Source organism: Camelina sativa, chromosome 4 (assembly GCF_000633955.1).
Source record: "Camelina sativa cultivar DH55 chromosome 4, Cs, whole genome shotgun sequence".
Classification (NCBI taxonomy): domain Eukaryota; kingdom Viridiplantae; phylum Streptophyta; class Magnoliopsida; order Brassicales; family Brassicaceae; genus Camelina; species Camelina sativa.
The window spans coordinates 22,589,000-22,601,226 of record NC_025688.1 but is presented as its reverse complement, the minus strand read 5'-3'; the positions used below and the strand labels follow the sequence as shown (position 1 = coordinate 22,601,226).

The following is a 12,227-nucleotide window of genomic DNA, read 5'->3' as shown; positions in this document are numbered from 1 at the left end:
TCCTGTTCTTGTTACAAAGCATTTGTATATTTGTGTGGTTAGAGTTGGTAACATTTATTTCGTAGCCTTTTTCCCACTAAGTTAACTATTTATTTCTCTTTGTCATCTACATAGTTATTTTGTCATTTAGAATTAACATTCATATACACAAACTATTTAAGAGTCATTAATTTAGTCTAGAATTGAATTTAACTTTTAGTTAACCTTCAATAATTTAGTAGTTTGTGTTCTTTTTTTAAAAGGGTTTAACTACACTTGGTTCATAATATTGCATGTTAAGTTTCGGTTAATGATCCGGTAATTTAATCGGTTAACCTTTCTTGGTTTAAAGGATCCAAGAAAAAAGCCAGACCCATGGTTTCCCGGCGGGTTTATGCTCAAGCCTTGGCATGGGCGGTCACTTAGTCGGCGGAGCTTACGGTTCGATGATGCGCAAGTTCGGCCTCGGTGCTGACAATGTACTCGACGCCAGAATCGTCGACGCCAATGGTAAGATCCTTGACCGTGCTGCGATGGGAGAAGACGTTTTCTGGGCGATTCGCGGAGCTGGCGGCGGTAGTTTCGGAGTGATCCTCGCTTGGAAGATCAAGCTCGTACCGGTTCCAGCCACCGTGACGGTATTCACAGTAACGAAGACGCTTGAGCAAGACGGGACTAATGTATTGTACAAATGGCAACAAGTCGCTGATAAGCTTGACGATGATCTCTTCATCCGCGTGATTATTTCTCCGGCGAGAAAAACCACCGGATCGGCAGATCGAACCATCTCGATGTCGTTCCAAGCTCAGTTTCTCGGCGACTCTAATCGTCTCTTGGAGGTACGATAGAGCTTTATTTCAAACTTATGGGTCTAAAATTTGAACCTCTTTTATTTCTATGATTCTTACAATTCAAGGAATAAACTTTTTATTCTTACAATTTCAACCCCAACAGATAATGCAGAAGGATTTCCCTGAGCTAGGACTGACCGAGAAGGACTGCACTGAGATGAGCTGGATCAAATCAGTGATGTACATTGCCGGATTCCCAAACAGTGCAGCACCAGAAGCTTTACTAGCCGGTAAATCATTGTTCAAGAATCACTTCAAAGCCAAATCAGACTTTGTGAAAGAGCCAATTCCAGTAGAAGGCTTAGAAGGATTATGGAAGAGGTTTTTAGAAGAGGATTCGCCTTTGACGATATGGAACCCTTACGGAGGAATGATGTCGAGGATCTCCGAGTCAGAGACACCTTTCCCTCACAGGGAAGGGACGTTGTTCAAGATTCAGTGGCTAAGCACTTGGCAAGATGGGGAAGCGAGTGAGGCCAAGCATATGAAGTGGATTAGGGAAATGTATGATTACATGGAGCTGTATGTGTCCAAGAACCCGAGACAGGCGTATGTGAATTACAGGGATCTTGATTTGGGGACTAATAAGGAAGAGAGTGATGCTAGAGAGTGGGGGGCTAAGTATTACAAAGGGAACTTTGACAGGTTGGTGAAGATCAAGGGTGAGTTTGATCCTGATAATTTCTTCAGGCATGAACAGAGTGTTCCAACAAAGATTGGTTGATGTATATTGGACTTCGTTGTTGTTGTTAGTCAATGGCTTTTAAATTTTAATAAAGAACATCAGTTAAAATATAGAAATCATAGGGATCTGGGTTTTGTCATAGGGAGCATTCTATATTTTGTGTTTGTGTTTACGCATAGCAATCTTTACTTATGGTTTATGTGGGTTGGTTTTGTTGAAAAGACAAATTTGTTTTTGAACTAAATATAAGATATTTCCCCTATTCTGAATTATAGTAACTACATTTAGTTGGTTTGTACGAGTGTCACCACAAGTACAAGGTCCCAACTGTATATACAGAAAATAAAAATTGACAACACAATACAATCTTCTTCATTCATATATATGCCATCCAAGAACCACGGGAATCAGTCAATGAAGAATCAAACAGTAAGAGACATATCCAAAATTTTACTGCTTTTGATGACTTTTTGAACTGAGGAATCATCTATCAACAAAGGTTTTGTAAAAACTCGGATGCAAAAACTACTTGTTCTTCGCTCAACAAAGAGAACCACTTGGTAACCAGATTGACAGAACCAGATAAGCTTTGGTCGTGAGAACAAGGAAGGATTGTGGTTTTGCCTTGAAAGGCTATTGGCAAATCCAGCTGAAGTGTCTTCAGGAGGGAACTCACAGTTGCTATCTGGACTGCAAAACCGGCCTTTAGTGTCGTCTCACACTGTAAAAATGCTGACAGTTTCACTCTCAAGTTTGAGATTCCTTCATTTTCATAGCCACCAGCATCCACTCCAATACTGGAAAATATAAAACAAGAGACGAGATCTTAGATATTATCACATTATATTGGTCCTTCTGTATAAAGAGACAAACTCAAAATATTACCTGCTAAGTTGCCCGAGAAGAGAGACGATTGCAACAGAGAGGTTCATTGGTAATTGCATTCCAAGCATCTTAAGCAGTGGAGCAACAATGTTCGCCCTAGTCCAATCCCATGCCTGCATTGAAATATCAGATCAAATTGGTTCAGTAGACTAGAAATTAGAAAAACAATGCATCAAGGTTGGAAATGCTTTCAAAAAAAAATTAATTACGTACCGTGTAACAAGCAATAAGCTCCACCAATGACAGAATGTCACAGAGATTAATACTTTGATCCCTGTTCAATACGCACTGGAAGTCTTTGTGTGCTGGGCTAAATTCGGTCAAGCTTTGATGCAAAGTATTAGACTGCGTAAACTCCTGAAGAATTTCCATGAGCTTATATGCCATAGCCTCCAACGAGGAAGACCTGTCTGAGAATAGACACTTGTTCTTGCCTGAGTGCAACTTAGCATTTGCATCCACAGTACCAAACTGTCTGTTCTCTAGAAACATGACAATGGATTTCAACACTTCAATTGATAGGACATGCTCAGTAGAGGACACCATTTTATCTCCAGCAATGTAAGCAAAAACGTGAAGAATAGTCAGTACCACTGAGGAGTTCTCATGACAGTGCTTGTGCAAGATTTCAAAGGAAGCTTCGCAGATATATCCAGTACGATCCAGTGCAGTACATATTGCCGCCAAAACAGTACTTCCAGCCACTAAATGATCAATTGGAGCCATTTTGCTGACGAGAGCTATATTTTCTCCATTGAAGGTGACAGGAATGCTTAGATCAGAATCAGATGTTTCTGATAATTTAACAGAAGAAAGTACCCTCTGCTCGGAAAGGAGGTCCTGAAGGAGAGCAAGGAGTTCTTCCGAAAATTCAGAAAGCATAATTCCAGCTTCAATATCAGCCATAACTACACAAGAAAATCCAAGTTCAATAAATCAAAACATCAAACCAAAGAAGATTGAAATATATAGTTTTGAGATGAATAAAAAAGGGAAATGGTTTTGGGCCATACCACCATGTATATGTTTTGAAAAAGAATCCATGCAGGAGAAAGAATCAACATTCAAAGTGTTCCCCATTTTCATTGAGGAAACCACAGAGAAGTTATGGAGTAGCAACGAGAGGAACACACAAACCCTTTCCCTGAAAAAAAGAAGAATAAATTAGCGCCTGACACTAGTTTACTGATGAAGTTTGAAAACAAATTATATAACCATTCTGCCTTGAAAAAGCATCATAGAGCAGAACAACTTACTGGGCCAAAAGGTTTTCTTCCATTTTCAAAGAGGATAGAATTGCTGGCACTGCCCACTGTGTTGTAGTAACTGCTGGACATTGGTGAGCACAATTTTTTGCAGCATGGAATATTTTGATGATACTGTTCCGGTCTTCAATATTTGAAAACACAACAAAGTGTTGAAGAATATGACCATGCAAAGTTGTCAACATGGGTGGCATTGTGACTGTCACTGAATCATTTGGAGTGTTGAGACTAGGAGTTTCACTAGAAATTATGGTCTCACGTAAACCCATGTTATTACTGGCAGTCAAGTCAAGAGCCCTGGCAGGATTTTTGTCCTCATTCACGATCTCGCCACCCAAAAAATCTACCTGAGGAAGATCAGGAGAAAGAAGCGATTCTCTGGCCATCTGGTAATAACTCTCTTCTTCCAAATTATCCAACTCTAGCAACTTCATATAATCTGTAACAGCAACGTCCTCCGGAAATAATGTTGTCGCGTCATGTCCTTTAGCAGTAGAGAGGCACATAGTTTTTCCAGCATTATTACCTGGAATCTTGTCTGACTGGTGAAACTCAAAAAAATTAGTCTTCTTCTTAGAAGAAACCCTTCTTTCCTTGGAAACTGTAATGCCATCTGCGGAGGAGCCACCTTGCCTATCAGGGACCAAGGTTCCTTCTTTTCCTAAAGGCCTATACCCGGTTCCAGCAACCATGGACTGCACTGTGCCCATCTTCTCTCCAATCTGCAAATTTTTCTTTTTATCATCAGATGAGAGATGCTTACGAGACACAACTGCCTCTAACAATCTTTTTCTTTTCCGGGAGTTCTCATCAACTACCTCATCACTATCTGTCCGACATCTTTGACGATATTTTTCAGCCACCAAACAGAGATTTCCATTTTTAGTGGTGTCGGAGATTTTCTGGAACATACTTGATTTTGTTGGTTGGACATTCGGTTTATCTTTTGCTATTTCTGCTGAAGTTGTAAGAGAGAACTGCTCTTTTCCCTGTGAGGCCAGTAACTGCCCATCAGAAAAAGATGTTGCGCTGGAAATTACTCCAGAACTCTGTAATTTTCTAGAGCCTCCAGTCGGAGACTCTAATTGAGAAATAGTACCTGAGACAGACTCACTCACGCCTCGTCCAGATTTAGCAATTAAGTGAGCAGAAAACTTGCGAGCCTGCTCCAGAAAACCAGAGCTGGCAACCAAATTGCGTCGTCCGTCACAATGCTTTTCACCATTACAGTTCTTCTGTGATTGTCGCTTCACCAGTTCCCTGCTTCCTGAAGCCTGCATAGCAATAATATAAACATAAGAAGACTATCAAGGAATTAAAATGATACAGTTCTTCTCTGATTGATAAAATGTTCTAAATAATCCCTGTTTAGATATAGGCCAATGTTACAAAGTTGAAAATAGATAAAATGTTCTCACCTTCTACAGTCAAGACTCAAGACAGTCAGATTCAGTGTCACTAATTACAATAAACACAAGAACTCCAAAAGTATACAGACAAGTGTTCATGCTCAGATAACTTCAACTGACTGTTTCAGCTAAATTGGAATATTTGAGCCACGCATCTAAGCCTAGAATATTCTCTCAGGAAGATTGAAAATAAACAAAATGACTATATTTTATCCATCATGCAAAACGTTGGAAAACGGGTAACAAAGAAAGTATCAATTTTCAGAACATATCTACGGTCATCAAGCCAATTTATAAATTAGAATGAGAAGAAATATGTCATAAAAATTAATGGCAGAAACAAACCTTTTTAAGGCCAGCTGTACCTCCAACGTCTGTTGAAAAATACTCATCCAGTAGGTTCATGCGATTTGCAACACTACCAAACTCCAGTTTTAACTGACCTAGCTCTTTGGCCTGAAATTCCCTTTGAAATTTTTCAAATTTAGCCACTTTATTGGAGTGTTTTGCACAATTTCTCTCAAACTTCAGCTGTTTCTTCAAAAGCTTATGTTTAGCCTTTTCCAGATCTCTGACTTTCTGAGGGAAAATAGAATGAGTCTTGATGGATTCCTGGGAAGGTGATAGCTCCTGCACTTGCTTCTTCAAACCTTCAGTCACTAATCGTGTGTCTTGTAACTGCTGAGTCAGATCATCAGCACGAGATTTCCAGTCCAAGGCTGATTTCTTATGCATCTCAAGGAGCCTTATCTTCTCTTCCAGTTTTACCGAGTTTTCAGTAAACTTTACTTTGCTACTAGCGCTTTGCGATTCCATTTCTTTCTTGAGCTCTTCATTTCTTGCTCTAACAGTTTCAATTTTTTTAGAAAAACCTTCCGCAAGCTTCATCTGTTCCCTAGCTTTTGCACTCTCCATATCTGCACGTTTTTTCTCTTTCAGTGCCTTTTGTTTTTCAAACTCAAGTTGTTTTTTTACAGTCTCCAGATTGGAGGTCAAAGTAAGTAAATCAGAACTAGTCTTATGAGCTGTAGTTCTTAACATCTCCAACTCGGAAAGATACTGATCAGCTTTCTTTTTCTCTGATTCGGCTTTCTTCCTCTCTGACTCTGTCTTCTGCCTCTCGCTTGCAAGAAGATTTTTAACCAGACTAATTTCTTTTTTTACTTCAGGAACATGTGGCTCGGTCTCCTCATCTTTTACTATCAGAGCCTTTGCCTTGTTCAATTCCTTAAAAGCGTGTTCCCGCTCTTCTTCAGAATTATCTGCCCTTAATGTTTCTTTCTTAAGGAGTTCCTTCAGTTCATTGATCTCCTTTTCTCGACTGGAAGCTTGATCCCGAAGAAGCTTTGTTTCTTTAAGGTTCTGCGCCAGTTTTTGTTGCAAAGACAATATCTCAGACTTCAAACCAGAAATTTCTTTCTCCAGGGCTGCTCTTACCGTTGAACCATTTTCCTTAGTGTCTCTGTCAGCCGCCATCTCCCCAAGTTCTGTAGGATTCAGATAGCAAAAAAGCAGTGATCAGTTAAAAAAATCACAAGAAGATTGGGAACTACAGTAACAACAATGTTTCCAGCCAAGCCCCACAGCCCAGTTTTAAAGCATATTCCTAGTAGATTTAAGGCATCTAAATTTGCTACCAATAGATATAATTTCAAACAAGAAAGAGAAACTATAAAACACATAATCGACTTACTTTTCTCGAGATTAGATTTCTCAGCATTAGCATCAGCTATGGCCTTCTGGAGAAGGGTTACAGCTTCTTTAAAAGCATCCCGCCTCTTCCTCATTCCCATGTACTTCCCTTGCCACTGTGAGATACAAGTCCAAAAGATTCTTATAAGAAAGAAAGTACAAAACACCATAAATCGTTTGAAATCGAATACTGTAATAGAAAATAACATACCGCGAGGCAGCAAGGGTTTCCTGAAGCCAGTTCAGGTGGAGCATTAGCCGCCGCCATAGCCGGAAGAACTCCTCCGATTGTGGATCAAAATCTCACATAAATGGAAAATTCAACGCCATCAAACGGAGTAGGGTGGGGGAGAAGATCCTAATAGACAACGAAAAATCAAAAACCCTAAACCCTAATTTTCAGTGAGCAAGAGAAGAGAGGAAGGAACAGTAGAGAGTTCGAAGAGAAGAAAGGAAGCGAGGAGTCGATGAGACCGCGAGAAACTGGATCTCCGGGGCGGGTCGGTGAAGGAGGGTCGGTTTTATTTCGTTAACCAGGCCCAGCCCAATATGGTAATATATGCTTTTTTCTTTCTATTGATTTTTTCAGTTATATTCTTATATCGTTTTGGTCATCAAACTTGTACGCCGTTGTCAAACACGACGGATGATTTTTCACATGCTATAGGAAACTGGGTACTAAAAATTACATTTTCAATTTTTTTTTGCGATTTCTTTCCTTTTAGATTTGACAAAGAAGAGCACTGGCCAAATGCAGGGACGCTAGTAGATATGTTTGATTGCTTTCGTTGAGTAACACACCAAAGTTATTATATTAGGATGTGAAACATTAATTTACAAAGAAAGTGACCCAAATGAAACCTCTGATAAAGCATCTCAAACCTCATTAAGGATGATTAAATAAATTTTAACATCAAATGTATTGAAAATATCCTTTTTCGTTTTGCTTTTTAGTAAGTACTATTGCTGTTTCTTGGGGGCTTTTGTTGTGGGTACTGTCCCAAACACTATGTCCCATAACGACGAAGTTATACCAAATCCTTTGTCCTGAATCCTGAAGTGATGATTCAAGTGGTACTTCTGCAATCATTACAAAAGAACATAACGAATAAGTCAAAGGTTACTGTACAGCTCTCTTCTGCAATCACACCAAGAGAAAAGAAAAGAACTCCCCGGGTTTAATAAAAACTTGGCATTGTTTTTACCTTGAGATTTTTGGTCACTGGTCTTGTTGGTTGGGCATGGTGAAGGTAATAATGAGTGACATCATACATCACGTACCCAAGCATACCTCCACCAAACAATGCAGGTGCGGTTGAAGTAGTTGAGATAGCCTTCGCAATGTTCCAGAACTAGGACACAAGAAAAAGAAATATGATTTAAGGTCTGGCAGTGAAAACAGGTAGAACGCTGGGTTAGTGTAGATGATTACCGGAAAGCATAAAATCGCTGTTGCAGTAGGAGGAAATACAAGTCGAAGGTGGTCCATTGGGTGCTTGTGATGGCATCCATGAATAAGATAGTGTAGCGTGTTTCCCCTGGAATGGTTCCACAAAATCATTAGTTAGCATCTGACGAAGTCAACTTTCGAGGAGTTTGTCTGTTTGAAGAGGATACATAAGGAGTACTCCTACTATGTATGTGAAATGTAACAGAGAGGACAGAGAGAGAGAGAGTGACGAACCAGTAACTCTTCGTTTTGATGTGGAAAACGAAGCGGTGAAGAAAGTATTCTATAAACGTCCAGATAAATATTCCCATGGCAACAACTGGGACGATTTCTGGAAGTGAACAGCCCATGCTTACTGACTTCGAGATGCACCAGACTACAACTGGCAACCAAATGACAGGAACCGCCCACCAAACTGTAAGGGTCAAGAACTGTTCCATTGCAAATTATGTCAGAGAATGGAGATTAGAGGCTTATCGACATTATTGCCTGTTATTGAAAAGTTTATATGTAAAATTTGAGAATGAGAAAAATATGAAGCTGATATACCTCCCAAAAGTCACTCTGAAAAAACCGAGGGCCTTCCTTGGTCGCGATAGGTTGATGAACCCATTCCTCATAATCTTCTCCAAGATGACCAACCTGTAAAACATCCAAAGCAATGGCAAAAGGGGTTGAAAAGGTTACTTGACTTCTAATCAGCTCTAAGAAAGAAACAAAGACAATCTTGGAGAAACAATATTTTGACATAAACTATTCCAAAACTTGGGAAACAATATTTTACCTGAAATACAAGGGGCTTGGTAAGATCCACAGTGAATCCCTGAGCAACCATTTTGGCAGACTTTTTACTGATCTGAAAAAATAAGAGAACAAAGAAGATTAAGAGAAAAAAAAAAATATGCTGCAACTATAACTGTTTCGAACAGAAACTATAATGAAACACCATAATGTCATTTTCAACAGGTCAAATATATAAAACGTACAATTTCTCTTCAATATGGGAATTTTTTCATACAGCCAGATTAGAAATGGCTGAGAAAACGACAGGGGTCTATTCAATTATTTGACAATCTAGTTAACTTTATTGTTCTTATACTATAATTTATACCCAAATGACTTATCCAATCATGTTAGTCAGTATATTAGTCCCAAGAAATTGAATTACTAGCATAAAAGCAAGTACTAGATTGAAAGAAAAAAATATTAATCATGTGCTTCTCACTCATTCTCCTCCAAAGGACCCACCACCAAAACACACATAAACATCACATATATATACACAAGTAGCTATCCAGAAAACTCAAAATCACCATCAAGGAAACAAAACACACGGTTCGTTGAGTTGACACACAGAATCCATAACCATAAATCGAAGTTCTTAACATTGAACCATTTCGCTAATCTTGCAGAGAGAAACAATGAGGCTTACGTCTTCACCTTCCATCTAACAAAAATGTCCCAAAAAATTAAGCACTTCAACAACAATGCGTAATCAATATTGGGAGATTTAATGATTTGTTGTTCTAGAATCAATACCAAATCACTCCGATCTATACACTAACAACACCAAATCAATCCCATTGAAATCTCAATGTTCCACCATAAATGGAATCTGAGGATGAAACAAACAAACGAACACGGATTCAAAAAAACCAATAGAGAATAGAAACGAACCTGAACGACAAGTGCAGGATCTCAGCGACTCTAACGACGAAACGAGAGACGTCGGAAGACGAAGAGAATCGCCGAGATTTTTTTTTTTTTTCTTTTTGTCGATTCGCCCTTTGAGGTTTTGGCGTTGGGATGTGTGTATTTGATAGAGAGAGGCAACGTCGGTGTGTATATCTATCTATCTTCTAGGGAAGTTGATCGAATCTGGACCGTTGATTTTGAGAGAAGACCTTAGATCTCGGAAGGCCAACGAATCGTCCAGTCAATATTCAAAAATCGAAAGAAAAAACTCAACAACGGCTGTGCCAGGTTGTTTGTTCTTTTGCCTCTAGTCATACCTTAGCTGTGGCTTTGCTATACGCTCGTGTTATCACTTGTCACGCTTGTTATTANAGAGAGAGGCAACGTCGGTGTGTATATATCTTCTAGGGAAGTAGACCGAATCTGGACCGTTGATTTTGAGAGAAGACCTTAGATCTCGGAAGGCCAACGAATCGTCCAGTCAATATTCAAAAATCGAAAGAAAATAAAGAAAACCAAAACAACGGCTGTGACAGGTTGTTTGCTCTTTTGGCTCTAGTCATTCATTACCTTAGCTGTGGCTTTGCTATACGCTCGTGTTGTCACTTTGTCACGCTCTTTATTTAGGATCCCCCCCCCCAATATTTTGCACGTTGCTACATTTAACACTACTGTTTTGACATTTAAAAAAAAAAATTTAGTCTCAAATTTACAATTCACTTATATAAAAAAAATTAGGATTTTTAGTCATACGTGATTATTTAGTTAGCAAAACTCATTTCAATATTCTAGTTCTAGACTTGAAGCGAACAACAAATGTGAAAAACATATTGTTGACTAAAAAAAGTCATCATTTTCCTTTTCCATAGACCCATGAGAACGTTATGATTGAATTATGAGAGCACAACTTAACAGTTTTGGTTCAAATTCAACTTCACTTGTATAAAAAAGTTAGGAAATTACGCTCATACATTGGAAGATTACATGCTGTATTAGTCAAATTTTAAATTCGAAGATTGGCCGTTAGATAATAATCATACTTTTGATTATTTAAATTGAGTAACATACATAAATGCTTTTTAGGATTTTGATGTGGACTCTTATGATGATCATCATATTGACGTTGAATCATTCACGTACCAAAGTACCAATATGTTGTCAGCGTCAAGGCAACAACTTAAGTTGGCCTCACTATCATCTTAAGTCTTTGATTATAATTATTTTATTTGTTAAAAGAATAAGAATATTTCTCTATTGCTTAAAATCCAATATTTACCAAATACAACACAGAAAAATATCTATAACCAAAAATTGTTTAACTGGTTACTACATAGTAAAAGTTTTGAAAAAGATTACCGTTATTTAGCTGGTTCGTAATTCGTAAAATATGTGAAAAAAAATTACGTGATCGAAGAATTAATACAACAATGTGAATATGTGATGTCTTTTGATCAAATCTGACGTTCAAAGATAGAGCTTCTTCGACAACATGACTTATCAATTTTCTTTTTTTTTTTCTTTTTTTTTTCTTTTAAACGAAAGATAGAACTGAACAAGGGTTTGTTAGAAAAATATGATATACGTTGTAATATGTTACTTAGATGAGATGTATATGTCAAATCCTAATCAACGGACCGAACACCTACTAATCCTAATGTTTTGCTTGGTTGGATTTTTAAGTGTATACGTGGGATCACTCATCCGCAAACATCTTTCATCGTGGGATCCGCTTTTGGAGAAGATGGCATATGCTGGTTAATTTTTGAAAAAATGTTTCTATCGGCATGTATAGAAAATTTCAGCCTTGGAACAAGTATAGGTTAGGGCAGCAAAAAACCACCACACCAACAAATTTATAACCATCTCATCTACAAAAACAGCTACAATTGGTTATAATAATAGTTAATACTCTAATAATTAAGAAAAACAACCTAATAATTAAGATAAGTTAGTTGTAGTTTCAAGTAGCTGTGACAAGATCACAACAACTGATTTTATATAATAATAAATTAATTTGTAATCAATCTATATCCCCTACCCTTTTTCTACAGATCAGTCACATGTTACAGCTCATTCCAAGACAGACCAAACCAAAAAAAAACGATACTATTGTTTTTTTGTCTTTCCAAAAATATCCCTTGGTTTTTTATTTTCCCTTCCTATATAATTAGCCATCATCCGCATTTTAATCGGTACCCTTCAATTTTTTTTTGTTCTCTCTATCGCCTTCGAGAAGAACAAAGCGTACGAGAAGGTTTCTCTTGTTGTCTCTCTTTCCCAAAACTCTCAGTTTTCTATAATTTTTTTTTTTTTTTT

At 38.0% G+C, this 12,227-nt stretch overlaps 4 protein-coding genes across 6 annotated transcripts in view; 2 read left to right on the top strand and 2 right to left on the bottom strand.

The window, feature by feature from the left end:
* The window catches only part of LOC109132536 (berberine bridge enzyme-like 3), a 3,532-nt gene extending 3,402 nt beyond the window's left edge, over positions 1–130 (top strand). The window contains exon 2 of the mRNA XM_019244200.1: positions 115–130. Coding sequence (XP_019099745.1) covers positions 115–130 — 16 coding nt within the window. The remainder of the gene's footprint in view (positions 1–114) is intronic.
* LOC104781878 (berberine bridge enzyme-like 4) lies at positions 304–1,777 on the top strand. The gene is made up of 2 exons (XM_019244896.1): positions 304–818; positions 934–1,777. Exons 1-2 carry the CDS (start codon positions 390–392, stop codon positions 1,552–1,554), a joined length of 1,050 nt encoding a protein of 349 aa, XP_019100441.1. The 5' UTR covers positions 304–389; the 3' UTR covers positions 1,555–1,777.
* On the bottom strand, positions 1,865–7,261 carry LOC104781877. Of its 3 annotated transcripts, none has more exons than XM_010506660.2 (8): positions 6,978–7,261; positions 6,768–6,882; positions 5,420–6,561; positions 3,657–4,939; positions 3,414–3,544; positions 2,614–3,308; positions 2,401–2,513; positions 1,865–2,312 (listed from the first exon to the last, which is right to left on the bottom strand). In XM_010506660.2, the coding sequence occupies exons 1-8, from the start codon at positions 7,032–7,034 to the stop codon at positions 2,006–2,008; spliced, it is 3,843 nt and encodes a 1,280-aa protein (XP_010504962.1). In that variant the 5' UTR covers positions 7,035–7,261; the 3' UTR covers positions 1,865–2,005. The 3 variants fall into 3 exon arrangements, 2 of the variants coding, with proteins under 2 accessions (XP_010504962.1, XP_010504965.1); XR_766955.2 differs by lacking the exon at positions 1,865–2,312 and having other exon boundaries at positions 2,614–2,882; positions 2,992–3,308; XM_010506663.2 differs by lacking the exon at positions 6,978–7,261 and having other exon boundaries at positions 6,764–6,882.
* On the bottom strand, positions 7,560–10,041 carry LOC104781876 (dihydroceramide fatty acyl 2-hydroxylase FAH1). Its single transcript, XM_010506659.2, has 7 exons — positions 9,894–10,041; positions 9,001–9,072; positions 8,766–8,858; positions 8,451–8,647; positions 8,199–8,304; positions 7,972–8,118; positions 7,560–7,846 (listed from the first exon to the last, which is right to left on the bottom strand). The coding sequence occupies exons 2-7, from the start codon at positions 9,049–9,051 to the stop codon at positions 7,727–7,729; spliced, it is 714 nt and encodes a 237-aa protein (XP_010504961.1). The 5' UTR covers positions 9,052–9,072; positions 9,894–10,041; the 3' UTR covers positions 7,560–7,726.

Coding starts and splice junctions, on each gene's coding strand:
- LOC104781876 (XM_010506659.2), bottom strand. CDS start 9,051: ATGGTTGCTCAGGGATTCACTGTGGATCTTACCAAGCCCCTTGTATTT. Junction 8,305..8,450: donor ATCAAAACGAAGAGTTACTG/GTTCGTCACTCT, acceptor GAACCATTCCAG/GGGAAACACGCTACACTATC. Junction 8,119..8,198: donor CAGCGATTTTATGCTTTCCG/GTAATCATCTAC, acceptor CTTGTGTCCTAG/TTCTGGAACATTGCGAAGGC.
- LOC104781877 (XM_010506660.2), bottom strand. CDS start 7,034: ATGGCGGCGGCTAATGCTCCACCTGAACTGGCTTCAGGAAACCCTTGC. Junction 3,545..3,656: donor GAAGAAAACCTTTTGGCCCA/GTAAGTTGTTCT, acceptor TCTTTTTTTCAG/GGAAAGGGTTTGTGTGTTCC. Junction 2,514..2,613: donor AGCTTATTGCTTGTTACACG/GTACGTAATTAA, acceptor ATTTCAATGCAG/GCATGGGATTGGACTAGGGC.
- LOC104781878 (XM_019244896.1), top strand. CDS start 390: ATGGGCGGTCACTTAGTCGGCGGAGCTTACGGTTCGATGATGCGCAAG. Junction 819..933: donor ACTCTAATCGTCTCTTGGAG/GTACGATAGAGC, acceptor CAACCCCAACAG/ATAATGCAGAAGGATTTCCC.